The sequence below is a fragment of the Botryllus schlosseri genome, chromosome 5 (genome assembly GCF_051294905.1).
Source record: "Botryllus schlosseri isolate E-star chromosome 5, Bs_hap1, whole genome shotgun sequence".
Taxonomy (NCBI): domain Eukaryota; kingdom Metazoa; phylum Chordata; class Ascidiacea; order Stolidobranchia; family Styelidae; genus Botryllus; species Botryllus schlosseri.
The window spans coordinates 27,039,661-27,055,495 of record NC_137240.1 but is presented as its reverse complement, the minus strand read 5'-3'; the positions used below and the strand labels follow the sequence as shown (position 1 = coordinate 27,055,495).

The following is a 15,835-nucleotide window of genomic DNA, read 5'->3' as shown; positions in this document are numbered from 1 at the left end:
TTGATACATTGCACCAATATGCTGCAATTCACAATTTTCCTTGGCTCCTCTCTGACGACATGTGAGGCACCGCGTCACTTGCCTCCCCTAACGCCATGCCATTGACGTATCACACCCTGCGGTGGGTATGTTCTGCTGGAGTGATCATGTTTGGCTCCACCTACACATGTGGACAGAAAAATATGACGCACACTACCAATCCCCTATTTTAGGGCTCCCAATACGCCACGAATTTTTAATTGTGACGTAACAGTTGATTGATATGTATGGCTCTTTGGGAGTTAAAATTGACAATATTGGGCCAATATGGCTCTTCGGTCGAAAAAGGTTTCCAACTCCTGCTATCATATCTTGTCTCTTCCACGAAGTAGCCAAAAGAACAAAACTTGCGATTGAATATCTAGAGAGAAGGAAAAACGCCGGTTGATAATGATGATTGGCTCAAACTGTGCAGTAATTGAATTGAAACACACAAATAAGAAAATGCTGTTCAGTAGCTAACAAGTGGGGTAAAATATTCAATTCATACCCCAGCAGCCACAGGGTTTCAGAATTCTGATGTAGGATTCTCTTTTCATGAACCACCGCTTGGGTATGAAACACGCTGTTTTCACAAAGAGTTGGTAATTTGACTCGTACGTGTGAACTCGTACGATATCTACCCGCACGTATTTAGGTGTTCATTCCTATAGTAACTAAAATACTACCTAACAATCTTATACAAAATGATTGTGGGAAAGTAATCCAGCGTGATTTAGTTCCTTATAGCTGAAGGAGATTCGTCAAATCGTCATGCTTCAAGAGCATAAAAGCACACTGCTGTTCACTCTCCACGGTCTGGTAGCTATATTAAAAGCCGCTGTGTACAGTAGCCGTTTAGAAACAATGAAATGTGCTCTGGGTAACTATATATATAAACTTATTTACCCTCAGGTATGCGCGAAAGGGCCGGAATATCATTAATAATCTTGAATCGATTCAATTTCCCCAAGCCAGTGAGTCTGCCGCTCTGCCGTGACCTGCAATGGACGCCATGTACGGTGTACCGATAGTAATAATCATCTTAATTATCGTAGGATTTTATATTTTCATTTCCTCAACACCAAACATGATGTAATGAACAGATTGCACTGCTGTCTTGAACATTTTGGTAATTCGGTTTCGATTGATAGAAGTATTTTGTTATTGATGACCACTAGCTTTTAAGTAGGTTATAAAGATACACTAAACTTGATAAGAAGGCGAATAGTCAAAAAGTTTGAGAACCACTATTTCACACCGTGAAGATTGTAGTTTCAAAGATATTTTCTCATCTCTGATCAAAATTCCCCGAATTGTAACATCCTATCAGTGAGTACAGACAACGAACATGATTACTAAACTACAATTAACCAAACATGGTCGAACATTTTATGGATTCTCCATAATTTCGCTTCAACGATCACATGATTACGGTAGTAAATAATATTATGACACGCTTCCTGTCCGAAAACCGGCTGGTATGAGATTACGAGCTTTATTCTCGGGCAGTGAATGAGTTTTAGCCATTCCTGATGAAACTACTATACGATATTTTCGTCCCAGTGCGCCAAAGTGTTTCTGGGCTCAAAAGATTCTCTGAGCAGCCCATCAATACTGGATGCGAGTAAGGGGTCTTAGAGTTCTGATAACCAACCCTGGATATTAATAGTCGTATTGCAAATGTCTATTGGGCCTTATCATCTATAAAGGACTGGTGCGCCACCGGCTGCATTTGCCATCTGTTACAAAATAATTTGTAAATGAATTGATCATGGACAATATGGATCTTAACAAAATTTAACCATCATAATATTATAAGATAATGATAGGCCATTCGCTCCACCCACATCGTCACGGCTGACATCATACTCATGGCATGAAGCATATACTGTGGTTATTGACTCGGAAATACTCCGACAATATATCTTATGGGCTGGCAAATATGCGACATGCATCGAAATTAGCATGGCGGGTTCCGCCGAGGTCAAGACACACACCCGACTCGTACAGCAGAAGTCACAATAATTTGCTCTAAATATTCATTATCGTATTTTTTTGTGTGTGAAAACCGTGTTTCAATTGTTTTGTTCCGTTAGCAATATCGCTGTTACTCATTTTATTTTGTACAACATAATTCTATAGCAATGGTTGCTGAACTTTATTACCCTGCAGCACACTTACGTTAATCTGCCTGCGTTCGGGGAACTCCAAATTTTCGATGGATCGTAAAACAGAAATCTACCCCAATACGCATCTAACTAAACATCCAGTGCGCTACTATAGGCAATTGAAACATAATTTTCACGCAAAACTAAAACATATTGAATATATATTGCAAATTAGTGACTTCTGCTGTCTTCATTACAGATACTAATTCAGAAATGTGCGGCTTTCCATGGAAAGTGTCATCGTATTGGTCGATCAAAACGCAACAGCTTGCAATATTGCTTAATTATTATAAATGAACTTATATCTTGAAGATAGAATTGGCATTTCAGATGGTTCGGGTTCGAACCACAATCATCCCCGCGCACGTCAATGCACAGTTGCACACGCCATACCGCCACAACATTCGCAATTCGACCACTAATTTGCCTGCAACCAATGATGGTCAAGACTGGCGTATCATCCCAAATCACATGTATGAGTTGTTTGTGTGTCTTGGCATTCACGGAATCCCTGAGACTGGCTCAGGGACCCTTGGTGCTCCGTGTAAAAGCATTGTGCTATAGTAATGGTGATAAGTTCGTAAAGGACTTACAATAACCACTGTTTTAGGGGCTCGTACGCAAGAGATAGCCAATTGTTGGCGACCCTGACAAACCCACATATCGTGACCACAACGCATAATCCACCGTTTTCGTAGTAGGCCTATATTGAATCCGAGATTTGACGACACGGAACTATTGACTGGCAGGTATACCATGATCAAGCACGAACGAGACGGGTTGAATTCAGCTAATGGTCAAATCGACGATGCCATGAAGTCCTCGCGAGACAGGTATAGCTTTTGATTAGAATCCAAGTAACAAACTGCGTTTCGCAACCAGAACCAGGGACGTCTCATGTCGGTTCTCGCATGCCCCTTGCACTTAAAAACTGCTTAGAGCAGTGGTTCTCAAACTGGGGGCATGAAAGCATCTAAAGGGGGCGCGAAGCAGTGATCAACTGAAAATATTCCAACTCCGCGCGATTTACCTCTGAATCATAATTACTGCTATTGTGTATAGTCCGAATTTCATATTTGAGAACTCTTCGATGAACAGTCATAACCTTCCATGCCATAAAACTACCTGTTGGTAGTGCCAACATTGTCGTTACATTTTGTGATATGACGATAAGGGGGCGCGAAAATTTTCACTATCATAAAGGGGGTCGTGTGGAAAAAAGTTTGAAAACCACTGGCTTGGAGCATCCCCACAAGATCAAGCTTTAGGAGGAGATAGTCATTTCAGCTAATAACGTGTCTCGCTAGCCCCAATATCGATTCCTTAGTCGCTGAAAAGCGTTGTCAGGGATCGTACGCAGCTCATATTTCAAAATAAAATGAAGTTGAAGTAGAGGATCATGATATTTCTTGCTGTATTTGTACTTCTTTAATAAAATATTGCTTCTAAACTTCTGAAAATATTACCAACTCTTCCCATCACCCATGTTAGAGAGCACAACGCTGTAGTGACGTAATTTTTTAAAATTATGATTGCTCAACTCCGTGGTCAATTTTGTCTCGATATTACATTGTGCGGCCCGCGACCCCTGCCAAATATGAAAAGTGGCCGCGACCCGTTTTGAGTTGGCGACCCCTGTTTTGAGTTGTAGTTCTAGTTGAGGATATTGAAAGTGAGCAGTTCTAGTTCTAGATCAGGGTCTTCAACCAGGTGTATCGTACACCCCAGCGTGTACCATAATGTTTAAAGGGTGTACCAATATGATGGGGTGTATACTTGGGTGTACAACATACCGCATTACAAAAGACCAATGACTAGCTATTACAATAAATATGCAAGTTCATGCTTCACAACAGGTTGACTGGATGTACAATATCGTACAATGTTCATATCAATTGTAAGCTTGTAAGTAACATTCCTTTTGGGACGTCACCAGCAATGTTTTTCCTCATCCGTTGGTCATGAACTTATTGGTTCCCTTTGGAGTAGAACAGGATTAAGTTAACATGTGTTCAGATTGCGATCTCTGACTATAATGATTCACAAGAAAACCGCCGCAACAGCTAAGACATTTTAAATTGGTACTTCCTGTTGTCAAGATATCTGCTTATTTACAGCGGCGTTTATTATCAAAAGCACAAGCTCAACGAATCCAACAATAACAATAATAAGTATCCACATCCAGCATGTGCCATCGCTGTAGCGAGTAGTCTCTCAGTATGGCTCATATCACTACACCTGTCAGACGATTATAAATAGCGCAGTGTACGTAATTACTGGAGCGTAGCCATGCAGAGGGGTCTTGCGGGTCGAGTTTGAGAACCACTGTGTTAGATGGTGGTCCGGGAATCTCGAGGCCTGATTAGTATTTAGGATTTCCTAGACGTTGCACGTTGCAACCTTGTTCATTCTTATTTCGATTAGGCCAGGAGTGCCCAACCTGTGGACATACGGGCACATGCACCCGTAAGACCGTAATAATAATTATATGGTCGTCTACACTAGCGTGTGTTGGGAGCCCTTATTATGCAATTTGAATTGGTTCCCAAGTCTCTAAAATTTTCTTCGCGCTCTTATCACGATACAGGGGGACTTGGATTTTTCGTTTTAATGTAACGACGTTCTTGCAATCTGAGCCCCATCGCAGAAATGCGAAACACAACGGAAAGTGATGCGCTCCATAAATAAATACCAAGTTTGAAACGTGTGCGCCTCACAAATGTGAGTTTGAGTGATTCCAATATGTTTTGGATGTACCCACAATCCTGGTGGGAGGCAAGAGATAACAACATGCAACAAAGTGAACAAAACCAGAAGATGCATAATCATTAATTTGCGACCAAAAGTTTCGAAGACACCCCCTCCATCAGTTCTACCGCTTAATCTGATCACGTGGGCTTAGAATGGATAAATAATTGATATGAAATTACCAATATATTGTCGACGAAATTCATTCATGAAGTTGAAATATTTTTCGCGATCCGCGCAACTATAAAACGGATCGCAGCATCTTTTCCCCCCATTAATACTCGCGATTGGGGTGCATATATAGTAAGCCTGTGGGAGTGTTCTGCGTCTACAATTAGAAACTTTTATACGCAAGGTATATGCCAATAAAACAGTGATGGCACAGAACCCCACGAGGTCTTTCCGTGATGCGATGTTCCCGGTCGCCAATTTAACATGATTATTTTTCGTCCAGTTGGGCCATGGCGACTCTCCACTGGAATGCGGTCGCATGCTATATATGTAATCGAAATGCGGCCGTATATAGCAAAAAAAGGTTCAACACCCCCGGTAAGGTTTACTACGGAATGGATGCGCTGTGGGTCGGGGGTGTACGAGTTTTGAGTAAACATTAAAAGGGTGTACCACGACGACATACGTTGAAGAGCACTGCTCCAGGTAATAGTTGCGCATTAAAAAATTTTAGTTGCCAGAACGACTAGAAACATGCGTCGTTGTTACGTGAAACGTGATACAGGTGCTCTGTTGTATGACGTTGTTGCAGCCATTGCTAGCTCAGACTCACCACTACTGACAGCGGCGTAGTCAGGGGCTAGTTTAAGTGATCGGAACCCCTCCTATTTCAAACTTGTGCGGATGCCCACGTTCAAATGTCGATCCATTTACGATGAAATAATGAGTTGCTTCGAAATGGAATCTATAAGTTGTGTTGTATATCGTTCTAGCTCTAGTTGCGAGTTTTGAAAAGTGAGTAGTTTTATCATTCATTTCTAGTAGCCTAGTCCATTTTGAAAATCCAGGACTTCGTAGAAGTCTGCACGCCATGCCTCAATATTCGACGGGATCTTTCGATGGGTGGCAGGCCCGACTTCAAGTACTTGGATATGAAGTAAAGTGCTTTGAAACGCCTCGTAAAATTGGCAATAGTATATGAATCGAATTTATATGTCGGCTACCAGAAGAAATAAAAAATAATTTAGAATTTTAGTATAGAGCTGCAAGCAAAATCGACAATCTGAGTGATTCGATTCTTAATCGGGTATGTGGCTTCTAGCCGAGTATCCGAGTATCACCTTCGTAGGTTATATGAAGGTTAGTTATCAGCAGCCGCATTCGGAACCTGTCGGCAACCCAAGGTTCCTTTACGCCGCCTCTTCTCCGTGTTTTATGACTAATGTTCAGATGTGGTAGTGGCTACTTCTCCCATGCCCATCTTAAAAAATATTTTGACAGGCTCGATTCGAACGGCCTCGCCGATCTGCAGACAACCATAGTGGGGGTGCACCAGTATCAATTCTTCACCAGAGTGTTTGTTGATGTTGGAATGAACGGAACATCCCAGCGATGACGTGCTGCCTTCTGTGACTGAACGGATCTCGATGACTGCATAACATGCACCATAAACATAGCGATATAATAACCTTGCTGTAATGCAGAGAAATCATTCAATCCGTCGAGCAACTGTGCTGGGTGTCGTTCTCTGTATCACCGCTCGTCAACCGTTTTGACGGTGCACCATGCACAGTGCACACCTATATGCACGGGGTGAACCAGTAGGTAAAGATATACACGCGTATAGCCTACATCACACAGTTGTCACACGAGACCAGTGGCTCCGACACTGAGTTCACTCGACACCTTATAGTTTTTCGACTAGTTTTATAAGGTCCAGGGTATAGTTTTAACGCGCTAAATCGTAAGATTCAAGGCAAACGTCGAGTATTCCAGATATACTGCTACCCCGTGGTTGATTGATTCAAAGATTATTAAGTAGCTGATTCTCTCGTCAAAAGTTAGATCTTTGGTAGCAATCAGCATATTTTGGAATTCATGAATGAAAGTTCTAATCTACGGATAAAGCACCGAGTAGACCATTACCTGTTGTCACCGCTATGATTCCACCAGATACAATCCCTTTCCGAAATGTTTCTTTGCTGGTTGGATATTTTATCCGTAATATATTGAAACTTGAAATCACCCATGGTCAGGCAATGAAGACTGTTGCCAAAAGCGTCGAGAACCCATTTGAATTTTTATTATCAGTGGTATTGTGCCCAGAGGTATAGGGGAGATGTGGTACCGATGGATCACTGGGACCGAAAATACTTTGAAAATTCTCTATGATAACTCTATGATTACACTCCGTGAACTTGTCTACAATTGCATGCTGGCAAAATCTTTCCTCACATACAAAAAAATTCGACGTGCGCGAGCTATGGGGTCTGTCACAGATGTTTTTTGTTTTGGGGGGTGTAAACTAAATTTAGATCGACATATACATTTTTCTTTGTAACCTTCAACACAAACAAACCAGAAATCATTTTTATTGTGAAGTGTAGGGTTTGTATCAGGCTATATAATGGCACCTATTATTTTTTCAGTACCTTCCTTAAGTGGATTTTTTTCCGATTCATGTATAAAATTCGTGGAACTAGTGCAGTATATGCCCGCTTTACTCGTGTGTCTACTTGACGTCATTCATCATGATTCCCCATGATCCTTTAATTCAATTGCCTTCTTCTATTACTTAAACCCTTTTTCTTTTTATTCTCTCGTTTTTCCACACGAGCTGAGAAAATGCTGAGTCAGCATTTTTTCCAGTTACGAGGTTTCAGTTTTCTTCGTTGGCTCCCATTATAGTGATTTTGTTCATTTACCCTTCCTATACTATTCACACTCTGCCAATACGTATCTACATATTTTGTATGATTGTTGGTGGTATAGGACCTTCACACAATACCACATCTTGTACGTTTGATTGCAGCAATTCGAGTCCCTCATTCCTTAGATTTGCTGCTTTCATGCAAATTACCACATTCCGCCTTTTGCTTTTCTTTGTTGGCGTTTTGCTCAAATGAATGAATCTCCTGTTCATCCGTTCAATGCCCGCGGACATTATCTGTTTTGCATTGTTTTCGGTCGTCATGTGGTACAGTACCTCGTTACCTTCATATTTACAGTACGGAGGAGGCGTCCCTTTTGTATGTCCATGAGCGGCCGCCACACCATATTCTGTGGTTATTGCTCTGTCACATCTTAGCATGACACTCTGTATTTCGTCCATTTCCATTTGTTCACCAGTTTTCTTTTGAAAGATACTGCAAATATCTTCCCAAGGATGGAACCCGTTCACCGAGTTGTCGCAAAGTTCATGTCGACAGTGATACATCAGTATCTGCTGTATTTTTTCCGGTCGGGGTCTTTTATGTCGGTTCGAAACGCCTTTTTTCTTGGGAATCGTCGCCCAAACATGTGGATCATCTTCTCCCGCAGCCATCTCCATCCAATAAGAACGAGACAATCCATCTGACGTAAATACCTGCATCGTACTTAGATGAATTACCTCCTTTATTTGGAATCCTGCTAGATGATTGAGCCACCTCTGAATTAGGGGTTTTGGGCTTGGATTTTTCGCTTTGTCCGTCATTCTTTTGAGGAGCCCAAAAACCCCAGTATTATCAGTAATTATTGTAAAGGGTAAGGCTCTCAACATTGATTGCCATTTTTCCACCGAATCTTTTAGGGCTTTCAATTCTTTTGTACATGGGTCATAAGCCTTTGCCGTTGGAGTCGCCCACTTTTGGCTGTAGTAAGCAATTGGGTAAACCTTTCCGAAAGGTGGTTTACACCCTTTTTCCGTCTGGAAAATAATTGATCCAAATCCAATATCTGAAGCGTCCGTTTCCACAAAAATGGGAAGATTTGGATCCAGATGATACAGAACCTTAGCATCATCGAGGGCTGCTTGTGCCGTTTTGAAGTCCTGCAGTAATTCGTTGGTCCATAGCACAGGCGTCACTCGTCCTTGTGTCGCAGGGACCTTGCCTGTCAGCGCATCGAATTTGGCCAGCTTCAAACTTAACTCAGGAATATGTTCCGAAATATAGCGAAGTGCGCCAATCCACCCCCTTAACTCGTATACATTGTGGGGTGGTGAGAGTTCGCGTAAAGCCCTTATTCTTTCGGGCTGAACCTCAATTTCTTTCCCCGTCAAGGTTGCCCCCAAAAGGTTCACTTTTCGCTTTCCAATGAAACACTTATTGATGCTAACCGTCAGTTTCATCTTGGCTAGCTGTTCAAATACCATGCGTAGCAGCAGTAAGTGGTCTTCTACCGTTCTTGTGCTGAGAAAAATGTCGTCTATGTAGGCCTCCATAGGCGTCGCATTCTCCTCATCTGTCCTGCCAACTTGTTTCATGTGTTGTTGGTATTTTTCCGTGATAGGTTTCACCACACATTCTTGCATATTCGCAGACCAAAGAGCCACCGCGGTCTTCAGCCCCATCGGCATCTTACGCCATCTTACGTGCATTCCTTTGATGGCTATGCCCACATATTGTTTAGACCTTTCCGTTACGTCCATGTGGAAATAGGCCTTCTTCAAATCAAGGAGAGAAAGCACTTCTCTGCCTTGGGCGAGCTGCTTTACGTCCGGTACAAGAGGTGGAGGTACTTCTATTGATTTTATGGCCGCATTAAGGGGTTGGAGATTCTGTACTACTCTCCAGGCCTGCTTCCATCCATCCTCCTGTTTCTGTCTCTCGTTCATTTTCTGAGGGACCACAAATATAGCCAACTTCCATTCGGCAAAGCCTCGTTCAATGACGCCCAAATCCAGGAAATTGTCTACCGCTTCTTTTAATGCTTTCGCCTGGCCCTCCCCCTTCAGATTATAAGGACCAGACACAAACGGTTTCGTCGAGGGGTCTTTAAGCTCGATGTCGCATTTGTACTTCATGGTTTGCGGGCCGCCAAGATGGCCTCGCAGGTCCTCGAGTTCAGACGCGAACGGTGTGTAGACGGCTTTCCAAACATCATCAGCAATAATGGTGTTTTCTGGAGTCGTCAGATCAGGAGGTTTGTATGGGAGTTTGGCCAGCGCCACGGATTTTGCGCAGAGATCCTCAAGTTCCGTCTTGACTCGCGGGTGAGTGTCTTTCTGCAAAACATACGTGGTTACTGGCCCAGCCATAGGCTGATTTGAGATTCGTGATGACCGAGTTGTTGGTGTTGGGGGAGAGAGGGCGAGGTCCTTCAATGTAGGCCTCTGATCTCGGCGCGTGCCCGCACCTACCGTCACGCCGACGGACTCCTTTTCCGCCGGGGACCCTTTTTCTGGGGAGACGTGCATCTTAAAATCCCCAGACTCCTTGTCGGATGTGTCCGGACGAATATCCGGTTGACCGGCAATTGCTGCTTCGTTTAAACCTTTTGGGAAAGTATTCGTTACTGTGGCTGTCGTCATGCATCTATGGGCCGAATCATCAAGGTTATTCGAACAAGTGCATCCACGAAAGCACTTAGGACCAGTTTTCTCGTGCAGGTCCCTCTCTACGCCAGCGGGGATTCCACACTCGACGTATTCCTTAATGGTGTCAGCAGGCATTCCTGTCTCAACACCAATAGTTTCCCATGGGTTAGGTAGGACGTTAGTTGCTATTTTCAACTCGTCGCTCGCACCAGTGGTTAATCCCATCTCGGTACTCGCGCCAGCGGCCATTTTCCGCTCCACGCTAAATTGGTTTGCAGCATCCATCAACCCATCGTCGGTTACAGTGTAGCTAATACTGCTTCCAACTTTGGTTCCGTTACCTTGATCACAATGATTCTCTTCAAGAAATGATGCTAATGACAACTCCTCATTTGCATTAGACGGGGTTTTGAATTCCGTAGTTATGCCTGCTAATTGTTGAACTTCCTCAATCCATTTCAGCCCTACGATATTAAGTGGGACTCCTGATCCGGTTACAAATGGAACGGGCAGTCCACCAATATCAATCACTACAAAGGAGTCCACTTGGGACGAGCCACCTATTCCAGTCAATTCCATGTCTATTGGTTGACGTTTTTCCCAGCTTCGTGGATATTTAGTTATAACGACCTTTTTCATTATCAAATTGGGGATGCTCCCCGTGTCAGCTAGGAATTTTGTACCAGTTGCTGTATCAATTAAATACAACAACTGGCCTCCAAACAATTCCGTAAAGTCGGGCTGTAGGGGGTCATCCGGCATATCAAGAAATGTAAATAAGGGTAATGATGAGTTATGTACAGTTTTTGTATGTTGAATTATTAAATTGTCTGGGAGCTGATTCACCGGATCAATCAGCACCCCAAGGCGTTTTTTGACGATCGTATACCTTGATTCAGTTCCTCGTCCGTCCAATAGGAAGCATCATATTGACGCGGCCGATCATGATATTGAGGTTTCGTCCAGGCCACTTGGGTATTTCCCCCAGATGGACGCGCAGGTGGTCCATGAGGACCCCATTGATCCCTATCATGCCAGTGGGTTCTATCTCGGTTTTTTGGCCTGGTATCATAATAGGCTTCGCACAGAGCGGTTCTCTGTGTAAACGAGGGTGAACCTTGAGCAGCCAGATATCGATCAAGTCCTTCAATTGTTAGTATGTTATTTCTCGCAAGGAACGGTTTCCAGTTTCGTTCTGCAGATTCTTTAACATGATGGGGTACGGGTCGTGCTCGCCCACGAATTACCCATCCTAATTCCTCATCTCTAGCAAGAACCTTATCGTTTAGCCACAGTATGAATTTAGCCACGCAATTTCGGGATTGATGTCCCGGTGCCTTACAGTAGTAACAGACGGACAGGGATTGTCCCTGAGTGGGATTTAGATACAATCCTAGAGGAGCGAAAATATTCGGGTTTCCAAGAAAATTGTATCTCTCACCTTGACTATCCGCAATGTTGCGGGCTTCCTGGCTGCTGGACGGCGTAATTTGTGAGTTGTCTGCACCCATCCCGGAATCCTGCGTATTCGCCACTCGCGGACTTCGGTTTGAGGTTTCCGGTCCTGGACTAGCGCGTGAAGATCTTGTTGTTCTCGTTGGCTGTCCGTTAGGTCTCGATGATGCGTTACGCCCATCCTGTTGGTGTATTGGCCTGGCCCTCGGGCCTTGTCCACGCCTACCAAATCCATTGCCATTCATGATGCGGGTGGGGAATCGATTGTTGCGTGCTTTACGTTGAGGATTCCGACGTTGTAACGGTACCTGGTCTGCATTGGCAAGCTGACGCGGTGATATCCCCCTAGGTGATCCAGTAGGTGTTGCCCCCCCAAAGTTATTCAGTGGTTGTAGGGGCGAGGGTGATTGTACCCCCGGCGGTGGGGTGTCACCAGGTGGAGGAGGGGTGTTGAGCTGACTGTCCTCTCTTCCATGAGTGGGATAACTGTGCACTATTTGTCCTGCAGGTTGAACATTATAAATGTGTACTGGCGGCAAGGACGGTTTTGTATCACGTACTTCCTTTGTTTCCTGATACCTGGGGCGCGCCTCTTGTTCGTCCAGAAACTCGGAGTTCCAAACAAGTTGTAGTTCCTCCGCAACATCCCGCCATCTTTTCTCTTCTTCCCAGCCTCGTAACATCAATCTGAGCGCTTCGGGAAGTCGTTGTCTTAGATTTCGGAAAAGGCGCAATCCATCCGGATTATCCTCAATAAGACTATCCATGTCTATTTCTAGTTGTTTCAAAGCGCTATTCAGCAGAGGCAGCGGCTCATCCTCCCAGCGATAATTCCTGCGGAAATCCCCAATGATTTTTTCATCATTTACCAATCCCTGGGGATTGGATAAGGAAAGAGATCGCATCACCGATTCCCAATCTGCTTCCCCCGAATTGGTATTAAAAAAATTTCCCAGTTGGGTAGCCTGCTTGTGTCGGCCAGCAGCCCTCAATTTCTTCTGCAGCGCATTAGCCAAAATAACATCCACATCCGTATTTCCAGTACCATGGCGTATTCGTCGCATTGAATTCTCCATCCATTTTAGCAATGGCATGTCTCCAGGATCCATCATAAGCTGAAGCATTTCTTTTTCTGATTGGATTTTAGTAGATACATTAAGTATTGGGGCTAAAACACCAGAATTCTTATGTAGCTGTTGCTGTCGTTGTCGCCTAGTCCTTCCCCCATACTCTTTTGGAGTGGAGGTAGCGCGAGGTGTATCAGGAGAGCGAGAGATATCGGCAGATTCCTCATCGCTAGATTCATCCGCAGAATCCTGAGAGCTGGCACCGCCCCGTAAAGACCTTATATTATCTCTTAATTCCTTGGAAAGCTGCTTTAATCGAGTCTGAAAGCCGACCTCACTGTCTTCTGCGGCAGATTGTTCCTCGCCTGGGCTACGAAAGGTTACACGTTGTGAGGCGCCATCCGCTTTTATACGAGATTCTGTCTCCGAATTGCGGCGTTCTTGCCAACCTTGATATCCCTTATAGTGACTCAAGGAACTTTTTGCAGGTTTCGCCCTTGTTCCCATTGTTGTTGGGTTACCATCTTTTTGTTTGGGGCGCGCACCACTGCCAATATGGAAGCATGGTGTCGTCCCTATTCGAGAGTCTGACAATGAGGACGAATCAGAACGTGGTAGCTTAGGATAGACAGCCGTCACGGTATGGCAATCCAGACCCTTACGGACCGTCATTGTTGGTCCTGGTTGTACGTTATCCGACAGCTGCTCAGCGGGCGGGACGTAAGCCGGAGGATCATGTTCTGGTGCATTTGGAGTTACTGTCAAAACGGGAGATTGGACGCTATCTCGCGTAGCCTGAGCATGCGACCTTCCGAGTTCGAACTCTGACGTAAGAATGTCATTCAGCACGTCGGTGGAGACCTTCCCGCTAACTTTTGTGGTGGCATCACAAACAGCTTTGAGGTCTGCTTGAGCTTTTCGAACCTCTTTCTTTGCCTTTTCTAACCCTTTCATGGTTTCCGGCAGAGCTGTCTTTACCTCTTTCAATAGCTCTGTTTGTTCAGCCACGTCCTTAGCCAGTTGTCTTTCTTGTCGCCGGACATCGTCATGGCGTTTTTGTGTAGCTTTAAGCAAGGTAATCCCTTGTTTGAGTTCGTCTGTTGCTTCTGACGGCTTTTTCCTTTTGAATGCTTTCAACATCCTTCGCATAGTCCTTTCTATTGACTGGAGAAAGTACTGTTGACAGAAGTTATTAGATCAGGTGAAGATATGTTAAAATGGATTGTAGATCCTTGCGGCGTATTCGTGGGTGGAACGTAAGCAGTAGACGCACTGCTGTTGGATCCCAAAAATACGTTCAATAGATTAGAAAGCGCTCCAGGCGATACGTGCAGATAGATTGCTGCCAATATAATCAGGAGAGATATAGAAGATGAAAGCAAGGATACGACAAGTACAAGTTTTACAATGGTCGTCTTGGAAAGCATCGATTGGTCAACGTCTGAACACCGGAAGTTCCCCGTACTGGCCACCAATTTTGTTTTTATAGTGCAGCTCCACAACGATTGTTATGCGAGTAGTCCACACTTGTTCGGGTTACTTCCTAGTAAAGCGTTGCCTTTCGTTTGCTTTAGTATCTTGACGACGTCTGTAAATGGTGATTGGAGCAACAACAGTTGTAGGATTGTTTCTTCTCAAGTTGACAATGACCCTGGGGTCCAGAATTTTAATCTACCCTTATCTACTGATAATCTAGAACCTTAATACAACCAAATACTCCAATCATTAATCATGTAGACGGAAATGAGGTAACTCTATGCAAATCTTGGTTAAAATTGGCATACACATCATTCATCAATTATAACACAAGGCATGGTTTAACCTATACATCATCATACACAATTAACAAACATTTTCAATACTCCAAGGTTTGTTTACGCATATAATTCATGCGACGGCCTGTCCTGCCTAGAATTTCATTATTTCAGAGATATTCATCACATAGTACAAGAACACAATCAGCATTAAGGACGTTAAATCGTCAGTACAATTATAATCACCATAGGCCTATTAATCAGCCTGTTCGATACTACCCTTAACAAGGTGTTGCTTAGTTGAACACTGCTGATTAGTTCTCTAGTATAGTTTCAGTTATCAGTATAATTTAGTGTTTCCATAAAAATGGACTTCAAACATTCCATGTTTGGCTTATGTAAAAGAAAATTTTATAAATTTTATATTGTTTTCCATTATTATTTTTTTTTTTCAATAACGATTCTCACCGTAAAGTTCGGCATTTTGTTTTCGTTAAACTAGGGGGTGATAAGGTCCCTAGGGTCCTGCTTAAAGGTAAGGGCGTAGCAGTGTATAACGCCTTATATACATACTGTAGGGATGACGAGGCCCCACAGTATTAAACATGATTCGCAGTCAATAAAGCAGCAATAATCAGTACAAACTGTTAAGCATTTCTGAATGTAGGTTGACCAAACCTTCTATTAAACTGTGAACGTGACGAAATCAATTCACTGTGCGACAAAATACAATAAAATGACTCTACGCAAGACGCAATAGAGGTTCTGACCATTTTATATCCCATAGGCCAGTTATAACAGGCATATTAACTATATCACAATATCCCAAAGCAGCATTTGCGACGAAATAAACATCAAATAAACCGTGAATCGTGAAACATTAGATTATATACCTTGTGCACACTGTACAACACAAGGGGTCCTGACCGTTAATACATAGCGTAGGTCAGTTATAACGCTTTATACACATCCAGTAGAAATACATAAAATCAATACTATTCATGTACTTAATCATATTCATAGGATTAGGACCTTTACAGTATCCTTGGGATAAAAGGGTTCCGTGGATTCGGCTTGTTCTTTCACCCATTCATCCTTGATCAAGTTATCCATAGGATGCATTCGAGCCACATAGTGGAACCACAAAAGTTT

The 15,835-nt window shown here is 43.4% G+C and overlaps 2 protein-coding genes and 1 long non-coding RNA gene across 3 annotated transcripts in view; 2 read left to right on the top strand and 1 right to left on the bottom strand.

Moving 5' to 3' along the window:
* The window catches only part of LOC145439559 (4-galactosyl-N-acetylglucosaminide 3-alpha-L-fucosyltransferase 9-like), a 107,847-nt gene extending 93,189 nt beyond the window's left edge, over window positions 1–14,658 (bottom strand). Inside the window, exon 1 of the mRNA XM_080317054.1 lies at window positions 14,629–14,658. The gene's annotated coding sequence lies outside the window, so the exon portion shown is untranslated. The remainder of the gene's footprint in view (window positions 1–14,628) is intronic.
* Window positions 1–15,835, top strand: part of LOC145439924 (uncharacterized) — a 258,367-nt gene that overhangs the window by 179,788 nt on the left and 62,744 nt on the right. The gene's annotated exons all lie outside the window — the stretch shown is intronic.
* The window catches only part of LOC145439560 (beta-1,4-galactosyltransferase 2-like), a 58,245-nt gene that overhangs the window by 9,551 nt on the left and 32,859 nt on the right, over window positions 1–15,835 (top strand). The window contains exons 5-6 of the mRNA XM_080317055.1: window positions 2,939–3,022; window positions 6,390–7,232. Coding sequence (XP_080173181.1) covers window positions 2,939–3,022; window positions 6,390–6,504 — 199 coding nt within the window. The 3' untranslated portion in view covers window positions 6,505–7,232. The remainder of the gene's footprint in view (window positions 1–2,938; window positions 3,023–6,389; window positions 7,233–15,835) is intronic.